The sequence below is a fragment of the Puma concolor genome, chromosome A1, assembly GCF_028749965.1.
Source record: "Puma concolor isolate L17-30 chromosome A1, mPumCon1.1.hap2, whole genome shotgun sequence".
Taxonomy (NCBI): domain Eukaryota; kingdom Metazoa; phylum Chordata; class Mammalia; order Carnivora; family Felidae; genus Puma; species Puma concolor.
This window is the reverse complement of record NC_141667.1, coordinates 46952342-46979665: the sequence shown is the minus strand read 5'-3', so window position 1 is coordinate 46979665 and position 27324 is coordinate 46952342. Positions and strand designations below refer to the sequence as shown.

General features: G+C 45.1%; 1 protein-coding gene across 3 annotated transcripts in view; it reads right to left on the bottom strand.

Moving 5' to 3' along the window:
- Positions 1–27324, bottom strand: part of GALNT10 (polypeptide N-acetylgalactosaminyltransferase 10) — a 226692-nt gene that overhangs the window by 176788 nt on the left and 22580 nt on the right. Inside the window, exon 1 of one of the 3 annotated variants that reach the window (XM_086700177.1) lies at positions 2350–2919. The exons of the other annotated variants lie outside the window; for them this stretch is intronic. Within the exon in view, the coding sequence (XP_086556303.1) occupies positions 2350–2553 (204 nt within the window). The 5' untranslated portion in view covers positions 2554–2919. Of the gene's footprint in view, positions 1–2349; positions 2920–27324 lie in introns of those variants that run through there. 3 annotated transcript variants of the gene reach the window in all.

The window sequence follows — 27324 nt, the reverse complement described above, 5'->3', positions numbered from 1 at the left end:
GGCCACAGAACAGAACTGTTGTTTTCAATCAGGGAGCATTTATTAGATGTTGAGTATACACCTTCCATGTACTAGGGAGACTCACACCCAACCGAGGACACAGACACACACACAAAACCATTGGAAATGGGCCATGTCCTTAAGCATCTCTTTGTAGATCTATAACCAACAGACTGGGACACCCCAAACTGTATCAAACTGACCCTCACTGAGTACTCTGACCTGTAATTAGGGTCTCACTAACACTTCTGTGCTAACTGCTACCATTTACTGGACCCACCACATACCAAGCACTTTACGTATTTTCTCTCCTCTAAGGCTTACCATAAACCTGTGAGGTATTCCTCACTGTTTTATAGGTGGGAAAATGTGCTGAGAGTATTGAAGAGACTTGCCCAAGGTCAGCCAGAACCAGGAACTGCCCTGTAGCATTTATCATTTGAGGGTTATTTTTGTGTCTGTCACCCTATCATCCTGTAGGCCCAGAAGGACAGGGATAACATCCTATTCAGGACTGTGTCCCTCACTAACCTAATCCTCTACCTGATATCTAGTTAAGTGTAGGCTTACACACACACACACACACACACACACACACACACACACACACACACACAGGAAATACTACTAACTCAGAAGGGGGCCTGTGGATTCAGACAGATCTGGGTTTGCACAGCAATTCTGCCATATCCTGAATGTCTCTCCTTTAAGCACTTAGGTCTTCTCTGACCTTCAGTTTCCACACCTGTTAAATGGGGACTCCAATAAACTTACCTCCCAGGAAGGGTATGGGAAATGACCAGGAGTCTGGGGTATCAATCTGTGAGTAGAGATCTGACATATAGTAATTGCTTATTAAAACACAGACATCTATTACTACAAGGCCAGAAACAGAAGTGCCCAGTTAATGGGACATGTGGAGCTGAAGGTGTTCCATTCCCCCAGTGGAATGTGAGCTCCTGGAGGGCAGGGATGGTGCGTTTACACCTGCGACCCCAACACTAGCCAAATAAGTGGTGTTCAACAAATGGCTACCACTGATAGAGACCCTTCCTGCCCAGGGTAGTGACTCCAAGCTGTGCACTGAAGGGCAGGTAGGCGGAAGGGAGGACAGAGAACCTCCTTTGTTGTAGCAGAGGGCTCCTGAGCCAGCCTGGCCTCTAAACTGGGGATGAATAAATAAGTAAATAAAATGGGGATGGAAACAGTACCTACCCTGCAGAGTTCCAATGAGGCAGAAATGAAACACCATGGGAAGGCCTTCTGCTCACCTGAGACTGATGAGAAGGGGATGTGACGACACAGGGAAGAGCGGGCAGTGAGGCTGGGAAGGCCCTGAATGTGGACCAAAGAGAGGCATTAACAGGGAGGGCTCTGAAACCCTACAGTTAGGGGTACACATCCCAGCTCTGACATTTACCGCCTTGAGGATTTCACCTCACTGAGCCTCAGCGGCCCCCTCTACAAGGAGGAAAAGAAGAGAACCTCCCCCAGGAGGCTGTTGTGAATCAAATAGAAGGTGTGCTGAGCCGCTGGTACATAGTAAGAGCTCAATAAATGGTAGTTTTATTAGTGAGGATACACTTTTTTCTGAAGGTAGAAGCCCAACCACCTCAGACAATAACAGAGCCAGGGAGGAATTTAGCTTAGTGCAACTAAAATAAAAATAGGAGAGCCGAAACCGTTTCCCGAGGATGACTATTTATGAGACCAATTTCAGTTTCCCAGCGCTAATGAATCCCCCATGGCAGCCGGCGCGCAGCTCCAGAGTCCAGAGCGCGGGGCCGCGCCCTCCCCGGAGTTCTTCCAAGCACCGCACACCCTCGCGGTGCTCCCTCTGCGCTTAATAATCACAGCAATAATCCGAATAATGATCGGGGTAAAGTGCAGGGGGAGCCACAGAGGGTGCAGGTGGGGAGGAATAACACTTCGGCTACTTGGTTTCTTCAAGACAAACTTCTGCCCAAAATAGATTAATTCAATCTGCATATTAATGTGGATTACTAATTAGTGACTAAAAAAATGCTTTCAACACAGGGAAAGTGCAATGCAAATGCGTCAAACAATAATAACATCCAGGAGTCACAGGGTAAGTATGGAAAGGAAATAAGGTAGACTCTTTTTTTTTTTTTTTTAACATTTAAAATTTTATGGCTGAAGGAAATGGAGGGCATTAGGAAAATTCACTTAAAGCACAAAAACATAAAAGAGGAAAGCCTGGTGCGAGGGGACTTTCTTCGTGCTCCCAGGGAACCTTCTGGCTGCACAGGTCCTATGACAGCACACCTGCGCTTTTGCCTTGCCTCCTAGACCCTGACACCCTGAGGGCAGAGCCCACTTCTTACCCACCTCTATATCCCGGGTCACCAACACTGCGCCAGGCACGTCCGGAGTCGTTACTAATACGTCATGACCCCCAAATAGAGGGTGGGGTGCACCTGGGGACTTCTGTCTAGGGAGTGCAGCATGAAAAGGAGTGACTTCACAGTGGAGAAATCTGACAAGCGCCACCTCAGCCAGGTGATCAAGGTCCACATCAAAGGGTGAAGTCATGTTAAATGGTATGTGCCCTTGATGTAATGCAGCCTGATCTGCGGTCCTTCCTCCCACAAATCCATAACTCTCATCTAAAAACAGCAGAAAAACATCAGACAAACCCAAAATCAGATTTCACAAAATACTCAACCTCGAAACTGTCAAGGTCATCAGAAACAAGCAAACTCTAAGAAACTGTCCCAGCCAAGAGGCACAATTTAGCGTAAGGTGGCATCCTGGACGGATACTGCAGGGGGAGAAATGGGTCTAGGAGGAGAAGGGGCCCGTCTAAGTTCTCACAGGCTCTTCTGGTGAACAGACTCTCATAACATGCATTACACAGTGACGGAGACAGTGCTCCTTTTTATACACAGTGAATGTCTTGATTTTTTTTTTTTTTTTTTTTTTTTTACTGCAACTTAGATGCGATTTCCTTCCTCCTCTGAAAACCCTCAACTCTACTTATCAAAACTCCTGTATGAGTTAGCAGCCAAGCATCTCATGGGAACCAAGAGATTCAACGGGCTAGGAGAATGGTCCTCAGAGCTCAGCAAGACCAAATCCTCCCATTTAGCAGAGGAGAAACTGAGGCCCAAAGTAGGGGATGGTGTCTCTCCCACTGCCAGTTTAGTATGTTGGTGCCGTATTTCCCTCACACTTCCCCACTTGCAATATCCACAATCTGCCCCCACTACCTGGGACACAAAGAACCAGTTTAAGACCACGGAGGAATTCCTGCCAAATCCTAGCTTTATCTTTGCCAACCTCATGGCTGTAAAGGGCATCCGTGTGGAAAACAGTGTGGTATTTAGCTGCAAGTCTTTTTGCCCCAGGCCCTTGGCCATTGCCAAGCAGAGAGCCCAGGCCTGGCAGGCTAAGGCCTGAGACATAAAGACGGCTTCCAAGCGGGGTGTAGGGAAAGGGCACAGCTCAGGCTGGCTGGCAGGCCACGCTTCCCTGTGCGGCCCCATCCATCAGCCACCCCGGGGGATCTCATTTTCCAGCTCGGCGTAGGGCACATCTTCTAAATGTGACCCTGTTTCTGTTATGAGAATCAAAGTGCTTCAACCACGAGATCATAAATACTCAAAAGTGATGGCTAATGGCAGTGGCAGTTTGCAAAATGCCAAATGGCAGCGAGAAGTGGACGCCGTAAATTACAGCCCGACTCCTCCATTCTCACCGAGGTGTTTTGTGGGGTTTTAGTGATGAGATCCGCTTTCAAGTGGATTTACAGGGGCTCCCTGTGAATTCAGACAGAGCTTTTAAAAATACTTCTAACAGATGCTAAAAAGAAAACCAGAAGAGCCTACCATTTCAAGCCTAAAATGAGTTTATTAAGAATGTGTTTAATGCATAATGGCCAAAATACGGAAAGTGGCTCATTTGAAGATGGATACGTTTAGTGTGAAAATGGTAACAATTATAATAATAGAAGTAATGGCAGCAAAGGCATATAAGGCATATTGGGTCAGTCACTGGGCTATGCATTTTATATGGATTATCTCACTGAATGCTCTCAATCGGCCCATGCAGGAGGTGCTACTATGATTATCTCTATTTCACACATGTGGTAACTCAGGTTCCAAGAGGTCAAGTCATGTGTCCCAGGTCACGCAGCTGGCTGGAGTGACAGACTGGAGATTTCGAGCTCAGGGTCTGGATGACACTCCCAGTCTCCCTCCAGCCAAAGCAGACCCCACATGGTGCACATCAGGGGCTCCCCCCACCTCAGCAGAACGTCACTGTGATTCATGGAAGTCTGTGGACGACGCAAATGTCAGCCTGCAGGATCCTGTCACCAGCACACCGAACACCAGGACAAACCTTTAGAAAATACAAGAGCCCTATTATGATGAAACTGTGAACTTCCAGGCCTGGCTTTTTAGTCTCAGTTCCTGCATCAATGAAATGAGGGCGATACTACCTTCTGGCTGTTAGGACAATTTGGTGAGATCACATATGTGAAAAGCTCCTTGAAAAGCCCTAGGCACTGTACAAGTCGTGCTATTAGAGAAGATACTAGATCAACTTTATCAGGAAGCATGCTAACACGCATTCCCTCATGTCCCCTTCACAGAGGCAGAGACTGAGATTCAGGAGAGATTAAGTAACTTGCTCAGGGTCCCAGAACTGACAGTCAATGGTAGAGCCATGACAGAGGGCCTAGAGGGCCATGTGTTCTCCTTGTTCTCAATTCCATTTTCAGACACACACACACACACACACACACACACACACACACACACACACTCACTCACTCACTGGGGCTGCAGAAAACACAGGCTGAGAACTCCTAGGGAGATCACTCTCAAAGGTCCCTCTAGCACTGAAGTTGAAAGCAGTGTTTATGTCTGCAGGTGGCAGGGAAAGACCGCAGAGAGGGTGGCTTCAGAGGACAAGTGACCTCGTGGTCTCAGAAAGAGCCCCATCTGCGCTGCCCTGAGCACAGTGTTTACAGCTGCTGCTGTGACCAGTGACCTGCAGGCAGAACCTTGCAGGCTCACTCAGACCACGAGGTTCCCCCACTTAATGCTCATTTGCTTCATCTGCAGCTGGTGGGGACATTACTGAGGAGCGACAGGCAGGCCTGTGCTAGGCTGTGAAGCTGCCACTGCCAGCTGCCTAAGGAAACGTCTCCAGGTTCTGTGTCCTTCCACGGATTTCTTTCCTTGGGGAACTGTCCCACTTTTTCACAAAATGCTATGCAGCAGACCATTTCCTTCAGGCCCCGTTTCCTCTGTTTTGTGAATTCTGTAAAGTTGTCGAAGGGAAAGTTACAGAATCATAGACTGCCAGGGCTCAGCAGATCTCAGAGATGAAAAGTTGTCTACTCCAACCTTCTACCCTCCCCCCACCCCTTCCTCCCTGCGGGCACTTAGGTCCCTTCTAGAGTATTTCTGCCAAAGGGCCAGCCAGCCTCTGCTTGAATATCTCCAAGGACGGAGAACTCACTACCTATCCTGAGGTGCCTTGTTCCATATTCTATCATCAGAGTAAGATAGCGAGAGGTGAACAGCATGGACCCTGACCAGAACTGATGACCTATCTTTGTAAGGCCCAGTGCCAAATGAAACCTCAGGGATCCTCGTTCAAAACTGATTTAAGAATTTTAAGATGACAAGAGTAGAGCAATCAACCTAACGCAAAGCCTTTCTGAGCATGCGACCCTGAGGAACTGCCCTGGTCGCAGCCCGTGTGGCCTGATTCTGATGGTAAACCCCGTGGGATTAGATCCCACTTGCTAACCAGTACTAGCCTCATGTGTAAGATGGAGGTAATAATCTCTCTTTCATAAACTTGTCTCTGAGGATTACATGAGTCACTACATGAAATGCTTAGAGCAATGCCTGACATAGAGCAAACGAATCTTTTTTCTGCCCATGCCGCGCACTACCTGGAGAAAAAGAAGTACACACAGCAATCTCTGTGTCAGCCCTTTTGACACCTGCAGGTGGCTCTTACGGCCTCGTATGCCTTCCGTCCACGCGGAGCAAAGCTGCTGGCTCCTGCTACCACTGCCAGCCACTAAGGCCACAGGTGGGAAAAGTCACACCCACCACCAAGGGCAGATTCAGTTCTGTGGGACCTGCTGTTTGCACTGGGGGTGAGGGTAAGAAGAGGCCTGTTAAGAAAAAGATGAAAAGGCATGCACACAATGTATTTTTAATATGCTGCCAGATGCAGTCCCAGATCAACTTTCCCACCAGAGGACCCCAAAAATGCCTGGGGTCACCTACCACTCGACCAGAGGAGAAGTCAGGGTTGAGAGGGACAGAGGTCTTAATTGAGAGTGGTTAAGCCATCCTGCATTTGCGCATTTCAAGAGAACATACAAGCACAGGACGTATTGCCAGGGCCCCTCCTGGGGCCCAGAGCACAAGGCAGAGGCTCTGAAGCTTCATGGTAAAGCCGACACTGGCCACCACCGCAGCTCATGATTGTGTGCTGACTGGTTACATGAAAAGGAAACTGCCCGAGAAGCTGGTCACAGTTCCAAGTCCTGTGGATTCTAACCCTCGTGTGTGTCTCCTCTCCGTCAATCTGCCTGGGCTTCTCCGTCAATCTGCCTGGGCTTCACAGCCTTCCAGATGGCCGTCCTTCTGGCACTCCTGTCCCCTCCCGGAAAGCCTCTACAGAGCAGCTGCAACAACCCTTGAGGAATGAGAACCTGACCGGGTAAACCCTTCGACGGCCTCCCATGCCGTGGGAATAAAATCCAAACCCATTACCATGGAGCACGTCTTCCTTCCAAGACCAGACACTCTCAGTGCTCAGCCCCTCAGGGGCCACACTTCAGACGAGCCACAGCCTTGCAGGATGCTCTGCCTGGAATCCTCTCCCCATCCCACACTCCAGCCCGCCTAATTCATCCTTGGATATGCGCTTCAATGGCGCTTCTCCTGAGCTTTCCCTGGATCCCGCAAAACGAAAACGAGTCTGGGTCCGGTACCTGCCACGTGCTCCTACTACACCCTCTACCTGGCCCACGAAAGTACTTCTGTCACCTTCTTGCTGTGACACTACTTAACAGTCTGTTTCCCAGCCAGGGTGTTAGGGCCGGAGGGCCCAGTCTACGCTGTATCCCCGGGGCTAGTGAGGTATCAGAGGCACAGTAAGTGCCCCACACCACCAAGCGCTGGGGTGGCACTCTGAGGACGGTCCCATCCCAGTGCTGGTCCTGAGTAACCCAGGACGAGGCTTCCACCCTGGGGGCCAGACACCAGAGCCTGTGCTCTGCCAGAGGCACCAGCAGCGTGCCCACCCGCGCTTGCAGACACGGCACGGAGAGGCCGTTCCTTTCTGCCGCCTCCTATGCACAGGAATCTTGCAGGCGCAGCCAGACCTCAGAGCCCTTCATTTATTATTCATTTATTTCCTTGTAATACCATCGCTACTGCACTCAAAGGACACGGCCCCGGCACGGGCGTTCCCCCTGCAAGCGAACACAGATTCAACTGAATCACAGCAAATCTTGTCTGAAAGTCTCCAATTATGGACAGCCAAACAAGCCTAGGATGCAAAGAGGCAACCTAGGGTCAAGACGTCCTCTTTCCCATTAGCCATGCTCTTTAAACATCCCAAGCACGCTCACATTTAACATTGCCTTTAAAAAAAATCTTATTTTAGGGCGCCCGGGTGGCTCAGTCGGTTGAGCAACCGATTTCGACTCAGGTCATGACTTTGCAGTTCATAGGTTTCAGCCCGGTTCTCTCTGCCCCTCCCCGCGTGTGCTCTGTCTGTCTGTCTCTCTCTAAAAAATGAATTTAAAAAGTTTCAAAAACATTTTTTAATCTTATTTTCATCATAATCCTCTGATGGATGGGACTCAGGGTTTATTTTTCATTTTCCAGGTAAGAAAACTGAGGCTCAAAAAGACAGAGTAACTTGTCCAAGGCTGGAGAACTCCTAAGTGACAGAGCTCATGAGAACCCAGGGGACCATGGGTTCCACAGCCCACGCTCTGTTATACTGTATTCTCCCTTCTAGATTCTAAAGATATTTTTTTAATGTTTATTCTGTGAGAGAGAGAGAGAGAGAGAGAGAGAGAGCGCACGAGCATGAGCAGGGGAGGGGCAAAGAGAGGGAGACACAGAATCTGAAGCAGGCTCCAGGCTCCGAGCTGTCAGCACAGAGCCCGATGCGGGGCTCAAACTCACAAACCGCGAAATCATGAACTGAGCCAAAGTTGGACGCTCAACCGACTGAGCCACCCAGGCGCCCCGATTCTAAAGATATTTTTAAGAATGATTTTAAAATCTTGAACATATCTGTAAATTAATTTTTATTCCCCAAGACAAACAAGTTTGAAAAATAGGAAGAAAAGCACGAAAGGTAGTTGAGGTTACTCCACACCTTCTGAAGTCAACCACGAGTCTATTACAAGTCACAGCACTCCGGCCACAATGCAATCCTTTCTTAGTCTTCAAGCAAGCCAGCTCCCTGTGACCTCAGAGCCCCTGTACTTGCTTCCCTTCTGCCTGAACACCCTTGCCCTGGCTTCTCCCCAGCCTTCAGGTCACAGCCGGACCACCGTTCCTTCACAGAGACTTCCTCAAATCCCCTCCCCTGACTCTCTTACACCAGCCTATTTCTGACAGCACCCATCCTCACTGTCTTATTAACGTGTTTTCTCGTCTGTTTCTTCCACTAGAAGGTAGGCTTCCTGAAGGCAGGGTCTGGTTTTCTCACCAGTGTATCCCATTCCACAGAACTATGCCTAGCACATACCAGGCACTTAGTGCACTGAATAAAGGAATAAAGCTTATTTGCATCTTACCATTGTCAAAGCTCACAGTAACTCATTAAAAAAAAACAAATTATATACATTAGCCAAGTAACCTTACAATAATCAAATAAATGTAGGAGAGATAACAGCCTTCTATTTTTATTCAGGATGAAAATAAGAGCCCCAGAGAAAATAAGTGGCTTGCCCGAAGTCACACAGCAAGCAGAGATGCGGCTAGGCCTTGAACTCACCAATGATTTGGCTTTCTAATACTGTCAAATTGTATAAAAATCTGCTTAAAATATTTTTCCTTCAGTTCCTTCCCACTGCCTCCAAGATTCTCATAGGTCACTGGGTTGTTTGCTGAGCCCTCTGGCTCTCCCTCCCAAGAGGACAGAGAGGTGCCCATGTCTGCAGCATTTCTTTGAGCTGACATACTGCAAGGGAGTGTGAACTAACAGGATCTCTAGGGTAATGCTAATCCACAACCCAATGTACCCAGGATCCTGTGTCGAAAAGCTGATGGGCACATAAATCAGGTTTTCTAGGATTCAGCAAAGGCAAGCATGCAAGTATCCAAGAACTCATCTGTATCCCAGAGAGCTAAAAGGTGTGCAGAGGCAGAGAATGCCAGCAGTAAGGCTCCTACCAAACCCATGACCTAGAAAACATGTGCATGGCCTTGATACAAGGGACCGAGATGCTGCCCCACAATGACCCTGTTCCTCCCCAAAAGCGGGCTCCACTCACATTTTAATATGCTCATGGTAATATCATAAAACCAAAAATGAAATTAATCAAAACCCAAACTTTACAGCTAAGAAAGGGAAAGCCAACTCTCCCCATCCCCATTCCACACACTGGAAACGCTAAGGCTGTTCAGTTTCAAAATCAACTAACCTGGCAGTTCTCTGACTTGTGAATTCAATGGACTTGCAGAGATTCCCACCACCCCCCCCAACCCCAACCCACTTTCAAAAAATGTTGGGAAGAGACAGTGTTGTGTACTGTTCACCAACTACACGCAAAACAACAAAGAAGGCAACGTACTATCCTTTCACAAAACAAAGGATACAGAAGGACATATTCCATAAAATAAAGGACACTGATAATCAATACCGAGTTGGAAAGACCTCCAGCCAGGATCAGTAACACACCGAGCTTTTTGACAAAACTCATCGCCCTCCCCTCCTTTTCTCTTTCATTTTACCTGGGACTGGTGAACATTTAAACAACTGGAACAAGTCTGTGGACCAGTGAGTGGGAATCACAGCTCCAGCCCAACCCCTTCTACAAATAAGGAAAAGAAAACTCTGCGGTTCACAGGGCTGGTTAGTGGCGGGGCCCTCAGGAACTGCAACGCCCGCCCGCCTAGTGTCAACCTTGTCTTATCTGTGAAGACACGTGCATAAAAGAGATGTCAAATGAGCTTGACTTTCCTTTATTTATCAAAAGTTTGTATCTATTCTTCCTAGGCTGCCCCAAACCCCAGGGCTAGTCTGGATTCCAAAAAGACTGAGAACTGCAATTTGGATTAACTTCAGTCACTTAACTTTGGTTTACCCCAGAAGCAGCTAGAAAGCAGTGCACACAGAGGAGGCACACAGCAGGAAAAGATGCAGGGGGCACACACAGCTTCCCAATGCCTGTGTTTTCTCAGAGGGATCTAGGCAGCCCCACGCAAAAGATGTCTGCAGGTCTAAGAAGCGCAGGAATTGTGGGCTTGTTACCTGTTGTGTTTCTAGCCTCTTTACTCCTAGGAAGCAACTTCTAAGACCATAAACCTGCACCTCAGCAAGTCAGACACAGAGGCCTAAGGTGTGCACCAGGGTCCCCTTATCTGTGCCCTGTGCTGCAAGGCCTAGGAGTTTTCTATTTATGTCCACTTAGGGCTTCTATGGGCAGGTCCAGTCCTGATGTTCACATTCCCAAACAAAGTCCTGAGGAAAGGCACCAAGGTTTTATTTGAAACTCACAATTCACCCAAATTACTTGACATGGTCCTCAGCATACGGAAGCACTCAATACTTACCTGGACTAAAAAGAAGGCTAAGACAGATGTTTCACCATCTCAGCAGAGTGTGCCCCTCCGGGCTGTTTGGAGGACACAAAGCATAGTGACCACAGGATTATAGTGTTTAAACCCTGGATCATTCATCAATGGTGAGGTTACGCCCAACATAGTCTAGGCAAATTCCTTTGAACTGGGAAATTCTAACAATGTAAACACTGCCTTTCCTCCACTGGACTCTGGGTTCCTTAAGGGTGAGACTCCTGTTTCACCCACCTTTGTACCCTCCAAATGTGTCTGGCATGGAGAATGACAAAGTAGGGGCTCCACAAATGGCTGCTGAGCTAAAACTGAGTCATTGCAAATTTCTGCTTCCTCGGTGTATCCTGACATACCCTGCCATTCATTCATGCATTTTGTTTATTGAGTATTCTTTGTGTCAGGCACTACGCTAGGAAACAGGAATACAGTGGGGAGTAAGGTGGTCCTGGTCCCTGATCTCACAGAACTTATATTTTTAGCAGGAGGGATAGATTTTAATCCATCATCAATACAAACAATCATATAGCTTTAAATCAAAAAAATAATCTAAAAGAGAGCTAGAGAATAGTATGAGAGTACATAATAAAGGACAGACTCTAGATGTTGTGGAGTGTAGGCATTTTAATCATACTAAAACAAAACCTCAACTCTGTTGGCATAGATGATTTAGTAAAAGGAAAATGTGTAGAGCCCGGGAATTCATTAGGTGGTTGTAATACCACAGTGTACAGATCAGCAATATAGGAAAAGTAAAAACCTTCATCCCCTGGTTCTCTAGTCTTTACCAACGGAAGCAACAAAAACTGACACGAATGCAATTGATTCCACAGAAGAAACCATTTTTAACAACCACAACATAAATAGTTTGAGGCTCAGCTTCCATCTCCAGTAGTATGGTGGACTGGATACTCTGACAGAACCACTAACTAAAAGCAACTAGAAAGAGAAAAAAAAGCAACAACAAAAACAAAATCACATATTTTAAATCAATTAATAAACTTGCAAGAAAGCAAAACATAATCAGAAACCAAAACCAAAATGAAAATAGGAACTCAGAGGTGAATGGACATCTGAAACTACCTTATGTATGTATGTATGTATGTATGTATGTCTGTCTGTCTGTCTGAGGGCCTTCACACAACCAGGTTTAATGCAAATGTTGATCTGCGCATCCTCTTAGAACACAGGACACAGGGAACAAAGTCAAAGTCCATGCCAGGTGGGAAGCTTGAAAGAGATCCACTCTACATCACCACTCACGGACAGCTGAGACATCCTTAGTATAAGAACAAGTTAGAAACAAACCACAAAATTGGCTTAACTTTTGGCAATGAGTAAACTAGGTGGTAGGGAATCTCTCTTGAGAATCTGTTACCACAAGCCACCTCTCATACAGGTTTGTGGTCCCTAATCAGAATACCTAGGAGTCTGAAAAACTTCAAGCTGAGAATTAAGTATAAAGGGGCCCCACTAGGTATGTAGCAGAACCAAATGCCAATCTTTTCTGGAAGAACACACCTTTGCCCAGGCCTCAAAGAACCCCAACAGAAAAGAGTGTCAAGAGATATAAGCAAAACCAAACAAATATATAAAATATATAAAGAAAAGAGGAACCAGAAAAGCGGGGGGGGGGGGGGGGCAGCAAAACCGGACCCACCAAAAAAACCCTTAAATTACCAGATATGGAATGTGTTTAATCATGCTTTCATAAATACAAAGGATTAAAAATATTAAATGAGGCTATGAAAAAGAATGAGCAGATTTTTAAAAAATCCAAATACAACTTTTACAACTCTAACAATAGGAGAAAAAAAAAAACTCAGTGGGAAGGTAAAACAGTAGCCTAACTAGATCTCAAAATGAACTGATGAACTAGAAAGGAATTCTGAGGTAATCAGAAAGCAGCACTGGTAAGGAAGAATAAGGAAGATATGAAAAAAGATAAGAGACATGGGGGCGCCTGGGTGGTTCAGTCAGTTGAGCGTCTGACTCTTGATTTCGGCTCAGATTATGATCCCAGAGTTCTGGGATGGAGCCCCATGTAGGGCCCCTCTCCCCTCACCTCTCTTTCTCTCTAAAATAAAAAAGGAATAAAGGGGGAAAAAAAGAAGTTAAGAGACATGGAAAATAGAGTGTAAAGGTCTAAAAAAATGTGTGAAATAGGAAAGGAAAGACCAAATGGGGCAATGGAAATACTAAGGAGGTAAAGACTGAGAAATCTCTTGAAAAGAGATAATAATTGAAGATTCCACAAAGCTAATCCTAATCCACACAGGATTAAAATATATATATTAATACTAAAACCAGACAAAGACACTAAAGAAAACTATACACAAATTTCCTCTTCAAAACCGATATAAAAATTCTAAATAAAATTTTGGCAAATCAAATCCAACAATACATAAAAAGGATAATAAATCATGACCAGTGGAGTTTATCCTGGGAATACAAAGTTGCTTTAGCATTCAAAAATCTATCACTGTAATCCACTATATTAACAAATCAAAAAAGAAATAACAAATAATTATCTCAATAAATGCAGAAAAAGTTTTTGACAAAATCCAACATCTATTCCTAATAAAGACTTTCAAGAAACCAGAAATACAAGGAAACTATCTCAACCCAATAAAGGACATTTACAACAAAACCTACAGCTAGCATCGCATCTGTCACCATTAAGACTGAATACTTTCATCCTTGGAGCAGAAACAGCACAAAGATGCTCTTGCCACCTCTATTCAACAATATACTGGAGGTTCTAGCCAGTGCTATAAGGCAAGGGAAAAAAGTCATCTAGATTGGAAAGAAATAAGTAAAAATGTCTTTATTTGCAAAGGACATGATTGCCTATGTAGAAAATCTAATAGAACCTACAAAAAAAGCTACTAGAACTAGTAAACGAGTTTGGCAAGATTACAGGAGACACGATCAATATGCAAATAACTGTATTTCAATATATTAGCAATTAACAACTCCAAACTGAAATTTTCAAAATACCGTTTATGAAATCATTAAAAATGATCAAATCCTTTGGATAACTCTGAAAAAGATGTAAAGACTAAAAACTACAAAACACTACTAAGATAAACAAAAAACTAAATCAATGAAGCTATACAATCTACATATGTCAAAAGACTATTGTTAAGATGTCTACTCTAAAACTGACCTATGGGCCAATGTAATCCCAATAAAAGTCCCAACAGGTTTTTTCATAGAAATTAGGATTTTCAAACTCACCTGGAAATGCAAAGCACCTAGAATTGCCAAAACAACTTTGGAAAAGAACAAAGTTGGATAACTAACACCTTATTTCAAGACATATTATAAAGTGACAGTAATCAAGATGGTGTGGTAGTGGCATAAAGAAAAACAATAGATCAATGAAACAGAACAGAGGGTACTGATACAGACCCACACATATATGGGCAACTTATTTTTAACACAAATGCAAAGGCAATTAAGTGGAGAAATGACAGTCTACTCAACTAATGATAATGTAACCACTGGATGTCAATATGCAAAAAGATAGGAGAAGGAGAAACAGAAGGAGGAGGAGGAGGAGGAGGAGGAGGAGAAGAGGAGGAAAAGAAGATCCACATTTTACACTACATATAAAAATTAACTCAAAATGGATCACAGGTCTAATTGTAAAACCTAAACTTATAAAAATTCTAGAAGGAAACAAAACCACAACAAAAACTTTGTGACCTTGGGTTAGGCAGATTTCTTAGATATGACACCGAAAACATAATCAATATAAGAACAAATTGATAAACCAAACTGAAACAAAATTTATAACTTCTGCTCTTCAAAAGACACTGTTAAGAGAATAAAAAGATAAGCTGCAGAGTGGAATAAATACTCATAAAGGACTTCTTTCCAGAACATAAAGAACTCTCAAAATTCAATAACAAGAAGCCAAACAACCCAATTTTTAAAGAATGGGCAAAAGATATCAGCAGACACATCATCAAGAAGATATACAGAGGGCAGATAAGTACATTAAAAGATGCTCAACATCACTGGTCACCGGAGAAATACAAATTAAAACCACAATGAGATACCAGCACACACCAATTAGAAAGGCTAAAATTGAAAAGATTGATCATACCAAGTGTTGATGGAACTGAAGAAGAAATGGAAACACTCATACACTGCTGCTGGGAACATAAAATGTTACCACCACAATTTTTAAAAAGTTAAATATACACCTAACATAACCCAGTCGTTCCACTCCTATGTATTTGCCCAAGAGAAAAGAAAGCATACACCCACACAAAGACTTGTACATTAAAACTCAAAAACTTTGTACTAAGCCCAAACTGGAAACAACCCAAATATCTACCAACAGGTAAATAGACAAACAAACAGTGGTATGGTCATACAAAAGAACACTACTGACCATTAAAAAAGGAAGAAACTATTGATAACGCTACAACAAGAATGAATCTCAAAATAATCACGCTCCATGAAAGAAGCCAGACTTGAAAAAGAGTACATACGGTATGACTCCATTTGTGTAAAATTCCAGAAAATACAAACTAGTCTATAGCAACAGGAAATAGATCAGTAGTTGCCTGGGAACTAGAGGAAGGCAGGAGGGACAGGAAGAAGGGGTTATACAATACAAAGGGATACAAGGAAACATTGGGGTATGTTCATTATCTTGACATGACAGTGTCACAGGTATATACAGATGCCAAAAGTTACCAAATTATGTATATGCAATTTACTATATGCCAATTATACGTCAATAAAGCTGCTTTTAAAAATCTACATTAGGGGCGCCTGGGTGGCGCAGTCGGTTGAGCGTCCGACTTCAACCAGGTCACGATCTCGCGGTCCGTGAGTTCGAGCCCCGCGTCGGGCTCTGGGCTGATGGCTCAGAGCCTGGAGCCTGTTTCCGATTCTGTGTCTCCCTCTCTCTCTGCCCCTCGCCCGTTCATGCTCTGTCTCTCTCTGTCCCAAAAATAAATAAACGTTGAAAAAAAAAAAAAATTTAAAAAAAAAAATAAATAAAAAATAAAAATCTACATTATAGTGAAACTGCAGACCAAAAAGAGATAAAATCTTTTTTTTTAATCTTAAAAGTAGCCAGAGAAAAGACAGATTTAATATAAAAGAATAATCATTATACTACCCCTGGCTTCTCAACACTTATATTAAACCTGGAAGGCAGTAGAATAATGTATTGAATATACTGAAGGTAAAAAACGGTCAAACTGGAATTGTATACCCAGAAAGAACAGGAGCAAAATAAAGATATTAGCAAGCAAAACCTAGAGTTCGCTCTTAAAATACCCTCAAAGAAATGTAAAACAATATGCTTCAGGCAAAAGGAAAGTGATTCCATTCGGAAGGCCTATATAAAACAGTAAGAGTACAGTCTTATGGAATTAAAAATAATAATTAAACATAAGGAACACAGTCAATATCATTACACACAATATCAATGTGATAGTGATATAAGCGGACAGATGGTAGGTATACTTGTAGTGATAACATGATGTATAAACCTGTTGAATCACTAAGTTGTACACCTGAAACATAACACTGTGTGTCAACTATACTCAATAATAGTAATAACAATCACTAAAATACATGACAACAGTAGTGTGAAATCAGAAGAGGGGGTGATCAAAGGTGAGGTGTACTGGCTGGGAGTAGGGTAAGTATATTGATTAATTTTAGATTCAAGAATACACGTTAAATTTTCTTAGCTAACTATTCAAAATGTAGAAACAGAATACTGAACTTTTATAGCAGAATAGAGGGAAAAAGCAAAATGAGAAACAATTCCCAAAGAAGTCAGGAGAGAAGAGGAGGAAGAAACATAAAAACGTGAGACAAAAAGAAATGCCTGAAGACAGCAGGAAAAAGCCTCCACTAAAAGGTGAACTTCTGTAGAGGGAGGCTGTTCGATGCTACACACTGTGAGCCTACCATAGCGTCTGGCACATATTTCCACTTTTGATAGATATCAAATGACTGAGTTTGGTAAGTAAATAAACAAATGTTTGGAAGCATGGATGGCATAATAAAAAAATATATCTGGTCTCAGTCCCAAGTTCCTGGCACAAATCTCTGAAAACCCTTGGAATTTCCAGAGTGGCAGGAGTGCCTTTTGTCATTCATAAATCAAAGGGAGCCCCTTTTGAGCACAGGTGAGTTTATGCTAATAAGGTGACGTAGGGTGGGACCCCCGGATAGCCTGAGGATGGGGCTGGTCACCAGAAGGGGCAGGGGGCTGGGTTGCAGATTAAGATATACAAAAACTCTTGAATAAAAGGATGTGATGAGCTTCTGGGTTGGTAAACATGAAGGAAGAGTAGAACACCCCAGTTCCACTGTGACAGAAGCTCCTGTACTCAGGACCCTTCTGGACCTCTCACCCTATGCACCTCTTCATCTGGCTGTTCACCAGATGAACAGCCCTTATAATCAACCTGTAAACGTAACATTACCGTAAATTATAACACCCCTTATAATCAACCGGTAAACGTAAGTAAATATTTCTCCAAGTTCTAGCAAATTAATCACACCTGAAGAGGGAGTGGTGGAACCCTCTGATTGATAGCCGGTGATCAGAAACCCAGGGGAACTGGACTTGTGATTGGCATCTGAAATGGGGGCAGTCTTATGGGACTGAGCCCTTAGCCTGTGGGGTCTGATGCTAACTTGCGGCTGACAGTGTCAGAACGGAGTCAAATTTGTAAGACACCCAGTAGCATCCACTGAGAACTGGAGAACTGCTTGATGGTATTGGAAAAAAACCCATCGGAATGGTAAATGAATGAATCTGGTTAGCTGAATGAATAAATGTATGAATAATATAAAACTTCATTTTGGCCAAAAGACTCAGCCTTCTCCAGGCACCACTTCATTTATCAGAATTAGCCAACAAATTACAGACAGGACAAATTGGGTTTCTCTCTTCTCCCTGGCCACTGTCTGGGAGCAATGAAGCATGAGAAATACAGATGGAAAAGAAAGGAAGTGACAGAAAGGGGACTGGGTCAAATTAGTCCCGGCTTATGGAAAAGTCGGCAGAATAAAAAATCATGTACAGGAGGTAGCTTCTAGTTTTGAATTATATTATGTATTCCCTCCTGTCCATTTCTATGACTAATACCCTAGTTGAGGCCCTTGTTACCTATAGTAGCATCACAAGGCCCTCCACTGCCCTTTGTCCCTCTTCTATGTCCTTGTCCATCCAGACTCTATCCCATCACCATACAGAGCCAGCATATCACTTGCCCCCAATCCTCCTTTCTCAGATGTTTCAGTGGGTCCCAACTGCCTTGTGGAATCCAGTTCAAACTACTCAGCCTGATTTTTGAGGCCCTTGGAGTTGATTTTCAAGACCTTTTCTTGTACCTTTCCCCCTGAAGAATACTGGACTTTGGTCAATAGGTCCCATGACCCTTCTAACCTCTTCTACATCCTTGCTCATGCTGTTCCCTTCAACTGCCATTCCTCTTCTGCCATCTTTGTTACTGAGGTTGTAAACACTCCTCAAGGCCCAACTTGGATGTTAACACCTCGATGGTGCTTTCTGGTACAGAACCAAAAATAAATTTTTTCACTTCTTGCTCCATAACACTCTGTTTATAACTCTCGTATGATTCTCAACACATCTTAGCTTATGCTCTACCTGGAAGGCAGTTAGTCTAACGGTTAAGTACATGGACTTTGAAGTCAGACAGAAGTGAGATTGAATCCATATCTGCCATATCATAGCTGTATGCTCTGGGGAAGTTACTTAGCTCCTCTAAGCCTCAGTTTCTTCATCTGCAAAATGGGGAAAATCTATATTAGAGGGTTGTTCTGGACATTAAATGAGATCATGCCAATCAAGCATATAGTATACACAGTAATTACTGTCATCAGAATACGTGTATATGCTCACTCTTCCATGGATGTGAGCCCCCTAAGAAGAGTATCCACATCTCATGATGTTTCTACATTTCCTTCCATCTCTTCTAATACCTAGTATGGTGCCGCACACAGTGCTTTTCTCAAATTATGTAAAATAATTTCTAAACCAAGAGGTAATGTTATTAAATACACTCTCAATCATGTTGGTACCAAGTTTGGGTTCTACAGGATTCTTAAGGTTTATTGCATTTGTTTAATATTCAATGGCTTTCATGTCCCTGGAAACCCCATATGCTCCAGATTTTACTCCACAATACTGACACCTTATTAGGAAAACAGCCACGGACCGGGAGAATACATTCCCAAAACATGTATCAGACAAAAGACTTGTATTACAGAATATATTTTTAAAACTCTTAAAATTCCATAAAGACAAACAACCCAAATGAATGAAAACTGGCAGAAGATTTTAACAGGCACTTCACAAAAGATACAAAATAGCCAACAAACCCATGAAGACAGGTTCTTCGTGACAGCACGCAAATGTCGTGTCAGGAGGTGTGAATATTGCACACCCCACAGAAGAGCTAAAATTGAAGACTGATCATTCCAAGTGTTGTCAAGGACGCCGAGCAACTGGAACTCTCACAGGCTGACGTGGGCACTCAAAGCGATACAACCACTTTGGAAAACAATTTGGCAGCTTCTTTTTTTTTTTTTTTAATTTTTTTTTTTTTTTTTAATTTTTTTTTTCAACATTTATTTATTTTTGGGACAGAGAGAGACAGAGCATGAACGGGGGAGGGGCAGAGAGAGAGAGGGAGACACAGAATCGGAAACAGGCTCCAGGCTCTGAGCCATCAGCCCAGAGCCCGACGCGGGGCTCGAACTCGCGGACCGCGAGATCGTGACCTGGCTGAAGTCGGACGCTTAACCGACTGCGCCACCCAGGCGCCCCGACAATTTGGCAGCTTCTTAAAAAATTAAACATACGCCTACCATACCACCTAGCCAATACACTGTTTCTGGAGGTACCTATCCACCCAAGTGAAACAAAACCCCAGACCTGTACACAAATGTTCGTAGCAACTTTATTTGTACGAGCCAAAAGCTAGAAACAACCGAAATGTCCACCAACACGAGAACGGATAAACAAATGACGGAACAGACACATAATGGGAAACTGCTCAACAATAAAATGAAACAAGCTGCTGATACACAGGAGGACATGGAGGAATCTCAATTATCATCTTGCTTGGTGAAAAAAGCAGGCAAAGAGGAACACACATTGGGTGAAGGTCTATGCAATTTCTAGAAAACACAGGCTCATCTAGAAAGAAAGCAGGTCAGTGACTGCATGGAGACAGAGGGAAGGACTAGTTACAAAAGGGCACAAAGAGGGGTGCCTGAGTGGCCCAGTCAGTTAAGCATCTAACTTCTGCTCAGGTTATGCATGACCTCAGGGTTTGTGAGTTTGAGCCCCCAGTCAGACTCCCCCAGTGCTGACAGCTCTGAGCCTGGAGCCTGATTCGGATCTTGTGGTCTCCCTCTCTCTCTCCTCTTCCCCCACTGGGGCTCGTGCTCTCTCTCTCTCTCTCTCTTTCAAAAATAAAATAAAAATTAAAAATATTAAAAACACAAAAGGGCACAAAGAACCCTCCGGGGATGATAGAAATGTTTATTATGATTTCGATGGTAGTCTCACAAAGTTATACATATGTTAAAATGGATTAAGTTACACACTTTCAAAAGTGTGCAATTTATTGTATCTCAAATACCCCTCAACACAGTTGTCTGAAAAATATGTACTTAAAAATTTTTTTTTCCTTATGAAAACCAACCACAAAATAAAACGAGCAGGATGTTCACCGGCAAAGTAAGCAAAACCTAAAGTTGGTCTGAAAGCTGCTCTTGGAAGCATGGCCTCAGCACAAAGAGCGGCGGGAAGGCCAAGAGGCAGGAAGTTCGGCAGACAGGCCTCAAATCGCAGCGGGGAGCACCATAAATGTGGCTTGGATAGGACCAGCGTTCTGTGGTTGCCTTCGTGGCAAAGCTAATTTACTCAGCGGCTGAGTCCATGGCAATCCAACACTTGGAGGCTGAGACAGTTGTCAGGTTGCATTCCTGTGGCCTTTTTTCTTTTCCTGTGTGCATTTTCAAAGAGCTTCCTGGGTGCCTGTGGAGCCTTCACCCAAGAAGAGAGCTGTAATGGGAGATTTCAGGTATGGCTGGATGTCCCAGATCCTTGGGGAAAAGCAGAGGCAGAGCTTTTGCATGGCTCCAGGCATGGGTGTGCAGGCTGAGCAGGCACAACCCCAGGGTGGGGGGTGGGGGGGGGGCGGGCATTCGCAGACACCTCAGTGCAAGAGGTGCTCCAGGAGCAGTGCAGGGAGGGGAAGGGAAAGTGACTCGGGGAGGCCGAATCCCCTGCTCTGGCCCTACCCCCAAGAAATACTGAGCACTCCCAGTGCACCCTTTATCCAACATTATTTTAAAAGAAAAGCTTAAAAATGAAATGTCACTGGAACGAGCAGGGAAGAAACTCATTGCCCTCTTTGTTGCCTTAGCCCTCGTCTGCTATTACCTTGTACTTCCAGGCGTCCTCGTTTCCCCATCTGTTGGGTGGAGAGATAATCCCTACCCTGCCCACCTCACTCATTTCACCCCTGCCTGAAAGCCTGAGGTGCACACAAACCTGAGATTCTTGGAACAGAGGGGTCAGACTGGCAGGCCATGGCCAAGACCCAGCGGGCACAGATGGCTTTATTTAGCTCACACAATATTTAAAACTCAGGAGAGTCCACATTAAAAAAAAAAATCTAGAAATCTAACTTTTCTTGAAAAAACCCAAAGACCTGGCCTGATTGGACCCGCATTCCCAAGCAACAGCTGGAGCTGAGGAAGGAACAAACCCCTTCCCACTTGCCCACAGCCCCAGCCACAGAACCCTTCACTCACTTATGTCACAGGCTGGGGCCCGTGGGCGTTGGAGTCTGCTCTCAGATCAGTGAGAAGGGCACTTGGACTTCACCTGGTCCAGACTACCCCTCACCCAGGACACTGGGTGACAGGCCTGTAAGATGGCCCCCACCTGAAACACTTCTCTTGATGAGAAACTCATCCATCACCTTGGAGGATGCTCTTGCTTACACCTTCAAACGGAAGGTCTCTCCCACCCTCAGGCCAGGGTTCCGCTTTCCTTTCATGCTCTCTCCCTGCCATTCAAGCCTTTCAGACACAGCCACTGGTCCTTCTATGAAAACCTAAACGTCCAGTGTCTTTAGCCCTTCCCTTTAGAAACATTTCCTCAACCCTTGGCATTCCAGCACTTTCCTCTGAGCACGTTCCACTTTATCTCTGCCACATGTGGAGCTGGTGGATCCTTCCTCCCCATTTTGTCCTACTAAGCAGGTCAAATTAATTATGAACACATGTTCCTACATGGTTTCTCTCTGGCAAGCTCTAAAGAGAGGCAGCATCACCGAGTACTATAAGCAATGGTAAATATGTTCTGTCGGGTTTAGTCTCAACATCCTCATATGGATAAAAATAGACCTCGTGGCATCAGGCAGGATAATTCATACTCTCTACAAATCATTTCTGAACCAGAAAAATGAAACATCAGGGATTTCCAACATTGCAAAAAATTACATAAGTCTTGGAGTGAAAGTAATTGTTTTGAATTTTAAAAATAAGTACCCCATATTCTGAGGTTGCATACTTTTTATGGAAAGGAAATGAAAAAATATGCCAAAATTCCCTAGTTCAGACCTCAGGGCAGAACAAAGACAAAAACAAAAATTCTCTCTCCTGTGCTTCCTGTGGGTTTCTTGAAGATCAACATTTCAGGAGTAGAAAAAGCACTGGGCCTTTATTTTCTTTCTTTTTTATGTCTTAAAGAAGTGTGTGTGTGTGTGTGTGTGTGTGTGTGTGTGTATGCATGTGAAAGAGAGAGAGAGAGAGAGAGAGAGATTGAGATCTACAGAAATCACTTACTATATCTGTCTCTGGATCTAGCTTTCCTGTTTTGCAAAATGCCAGGCTTGAAGGAGATCACTGAGAGGTCCTCAAATCTGCATGAGAACCACTTGGGTGTGCACATACAGATTCCCTGGCAGACCCGCAGAAATTCTGCATCCTGGAGGGTGGGATGAGGCCAGGAAGCTGGTGCTGACAAGTGCCCAGGCGACTCTGATCCCCCCCCAGGCTTCTCATCTAACGATAACATCCCAAGCCATTTCTCCATCCCATTATTTATTTTTTTTTTTTCAACGTTTATTTCTTTTTGGGACAGAGAGAGACAGAGCATGAACGGGGGAGGGGCAGAGAGAGAGGGAGACACAGAATCGGAAACAGGCTCCAGGCTCTGAGCCATCAGCCCAGAGCCTGACACGGGGCTCGAACTCCCGGACCGTGAGATCGTGACCTGGCTGAAGTCGGACGTTTAACCGACTGCACCACCCAGGCGCCCCTCCATCCCATTATTTGGCATGCACTCTGTGGCAGGAGGCGTGCTAGGGCCATGGGGGTATGATGGTAAACCAGTCACACAGGCCTGGGTCTCAAGGAGCTCATGCAGGGATGGGGGTGGTAGACAAGGAGAGGTTTCCACGGAAATGGATGTGGGTCCTGGGATGTGGCTGGGGCCATAACACCCATAAATGCACAGGCTGCCATGGGAACCCACCCAGACTGAGGAAGGCAGGGTGGTCAGGGAAGGTTTACTGGGGGAGGTGACGTCTCAGCAGAGCCTTCAGTAGCATGTAGAGGAACTGGCTTTGGAAAGCCCAAACTGGTAGCATGCTCAAGGCCTGAGAACCAGAGCCAGAGTGGATGGGCTCTGGCTTAGACCGGAGGGGACTGGAGGGAGAGCCGGAAATGGACACCGGAGAAGGTGGCAGGGGCCAGGTCATAAGGGCCCAAACAGCGACACCAAGAATTCTGGATTTTAGCCTCAAGGCTACAGGCAGCCATGGAAGGGTTCTAAGCAGGAAAGGAACATGATCAGACTTGTGTTTTAGAAAGATCACCTGGGCTGCTGTGTGCAGAATACGCTGCAAGAAGAAAACAGGAAGAAGGAAGCAGAGTCTGGAATAAACAAGGCTTCTTTCTTGGCTGTGAAGGCTCAGGGCTAGAGGTGGTCAGTGTAGTGAATGTCAGAACAGCTGGAGACCCCAATTCCCAGGGAAAAGCTGAGGCTTTTGACTTCTTATCCCAGGTCCCACTTGTATGATCACTTTTCCTCACTGGAGGAACCCACACTCCACCCACATACCCACCTGCCTAATTCTTTCTGGGCTGCTTGCTTCTCTCACACTCAGAAAGGGAGACGGAACCTGCCAGCTGGTCTTAAGGTATCAAGGAACAAGAGGAAGAAATGACTCTGAAGAGAAACATCCCTCATGCTTGCCCCTTGGGAATACACAGACGCTCTTAGTAATAATGTACCTGTGGCCAGCACACTACAGTTTTCAACACTTTTGATCCCCACACCTTGCTGCGGGGGCTCCCAGCACTCCTGGGAAATAGGCACTCCCATTGCAGAGAACAGGCGACTGAGGCCCACAGGGCTTGTGCACCTGGTGCAAGGGTGCAGAGACAGTGGGAAACGGAGCAGAGGCTAGGAATTCATTCCACAGCTCTTTACTGCTATTGATCCCTGAGCCCATGGGGCCTGTAATTAATTAAAATGTCTCTCCTCAACAGTGGAGACCACAAGCTGGAGAATTCGATGAAAACGATCTACCCAGGGTGGAAGTGTTTCATCTTGAAGTCCCCAGAGGGCTTCTGAAATGAGGGGGACTACGAGGTGGGGAGGGGAAGATGCCGCAAGCCTGTGAGGAAATGTCATCTGGGCTGAAAATGCCCACGCCGAGAAGGCTGGCGCCGCGCAGCTCTTGGGCAGTGGGAGTAACCCTGCTCCTGATGGAACAGGGGATGGCGGCTGGGGTGCTGGGGTGTGGAAGGGAGCCAGGAGGAGGGGGTGGGGCAAACCACACAGAGTGTTCCTTTTCCTCTTCCCCACTCCTGACATGTCCATCTGGGGCCCGTCGGGTCAGTTAAACCGCCCAGCTTACTTGCAGAAGGGAAACCAGCCTCTAGACACTACTATCACCAAAGAATTAATAGCTATTTTTAAGCCCTAACAAAGTGACAGTCTCACAATGAATCTCCAGCAGTTGGTGTATGCGGTTGGTGACCATTCTCTCCGTTTCCCACGTGGGAAAACGAAGGCCCAAGACGGTTAAGTTTCACACAACGATGACAAGTGACACAGTGATTCAAATCTAGGCCTTTCTGACTGCTGAGCCTGTTTTGCTTGAGGCGGGGCTGGTGTTTGAGGGAGAGGCTGCTTCCCCAGATTTATTTTGAATACAGGGAAAGGAGGGATGTGCTCGCTCTGTGTGTATGTGTAGGACCCTTCCCTGATTTTACTGCACTTAGAAGGTAAGGGGCGCCTGGGTGGTTCAGTAGGCTAACTGTCCAACTCGTGAGTTCAGCTCAGGTCATGATCTCATGGTTTGTGAATTTAAGTCCCGCTGATGGGCTCCGTGCTGACAGCATGGAACCTGCTTAGGAGTCTCTCTCTCCCCCTCTCTCTCCGCCCTTCCCCAGCTGGTGTGCTCTCAGTCTCTCTGCCCCTCAATAAAGAAATAAATAAAACTTTAAAAAAAGAAGAGGGGGGCGCCTGGGTGGCGCAGTCGGTTAAGCGTCCGACTTCAGCCAGGTCACGATCTCACGGTCCGTGAGTTCGAGCCCCGCGTCAGGCTCTGGGCTGATGGCTCAGAGCCTGGAGCCTGTTTCCGATTCTGTGTCTCCCTCTCTCTCTGCCCCTCCCCCATTCATGCTCTATCTCTCTCTGTCCCAAAAAAATAAATAAACGTTGAAAAAAAAAATTAAAAAAATAAAAAAATAAAAAAAGAAGAAGGAGGAGGAGGAGGAGGAGGAGGAGGAGGAGGAAGGGACAGCAGCACGGCAAGCTGGGACTCCCTCTATCTCCTTTACTACCTGCCTTCTTGGGATGAGAGAGAAGGGAACATAGCAGCAGACAGGGCTGGCGCAGTGCACAGACACCAGTTCCACCGGGAAGAGGCAGCAGAACCTCGGATTCCCATGGCAACAAGCACTCCACGACCAGCACTGCCCCCCTGCCCTTACAACACACTCTGTGAGCAGGGAAGGTGGGGTGATACCCTCATTTTCCACAAAGGACAGGGTTCTAACCAAATCTTGGGATCCATCAGCATCGAGGACTTCAGGCTGAAGCCACTGTGGTTCACAAAAAAGGGGAACAACAGGAGTGGGGTCACAGAGCTCTGCCAGACAGACTGAGAGGCAGAAAAGACATCCAGTGAGTGAACAGGAAGGAAATGGGGGCTGCTTGGCTTCAAGGAGGCTTAGGGGTGAGGGGTGATCTCTGTATCATTCTAGGTGTTCCACAGCGCTGGACTGATTTTTATGGGCACATTGCCCAAGAGGCCTCTAAGCACATGGGGGAAAAAATGGGACAGGGGGTAAAATGTTATGGGCTTATAATAAAAGCATGACTATCTGGGATTGGGCAGAAGAAGAATTTCTCACTCATGAGCACAGGTCATGGATCAACAAAATCTAGAAGTGAAAAATCTGCCAGGGTCCACTCACAAGTAAAAAGCAGGTGCTCAGACATAAACATGAAAATAAAAATAGAGTTGCCAGTAGGCCTTCTTCTATGCAAATATCATGTTACCTAAATGACCTGGGGCATAATTTAAGAGGTAAGCAATGATGGACTAGAAGAGGGTCCCAACTACTCTAACGGATGTGTTCTGTGAAAGGGTGGTAGGTTTTCAGTGAGTGAAGCCTTTTATTACTCAGTTGCATTTTGTTATTATACATTTTAACTTTTCAAACCAATAATATGTCCTTAGTGTAAAGTCAACCAATGAGGACAATGTGGTTTTCTGATAAACATAATCTGACCTCAGGAGTGAGAGACAAGAGCTTACAGCTTACATCTGCCTCAAAGTACTGTTTCTCTCTTTTGCTTTAGTTACTCAATGCTGAGAAAACTTTTTTGATATAATAAATAGCAGATACACTTGATGAATAAGTAGATGTATTTTTTTTTTTTTTTTAACACAGCCTGCCCTATAATTTCAGGATTCTCTTCAATTAAACAGATGCTGGAAGAATAAACTGGTGACCTCCAACATGTAAAAATGTAGTACATAATACATGTAAGTGATTCAAAAACATGTTTTCTATTATTGTAGTTTAAAAAGAGTCAACACAAGGTGAAACCACGTTTACAGAATCCCTGAAGACCTTCAGAGACAGTCTGTAAAGTGTTCACCAGGATGGTGTCTGAGGTCTTTCCAGCCCCAGCTTCGGCCTCCTCACCATTACATCTTGCACGGGGAGGAATGAAAACCCCAGGGGCAGGAGCAGGCGTAAAGTAAACAGGCTTTCCACCAAGTGCTGACCCCGGGCTTCCCCTTTCAGAAGGGGAAGTGAGGAGAAGAAGAAGAGAAGGAAACAATTGCGGCCAGACTATACCTTCTGAGATAAATCCGTATCTACCTATAGCTAAAACAAAGAAAACAAAACAACCACACCAGTTGAAAAAGAGAAAGGCATTCAGGCACAC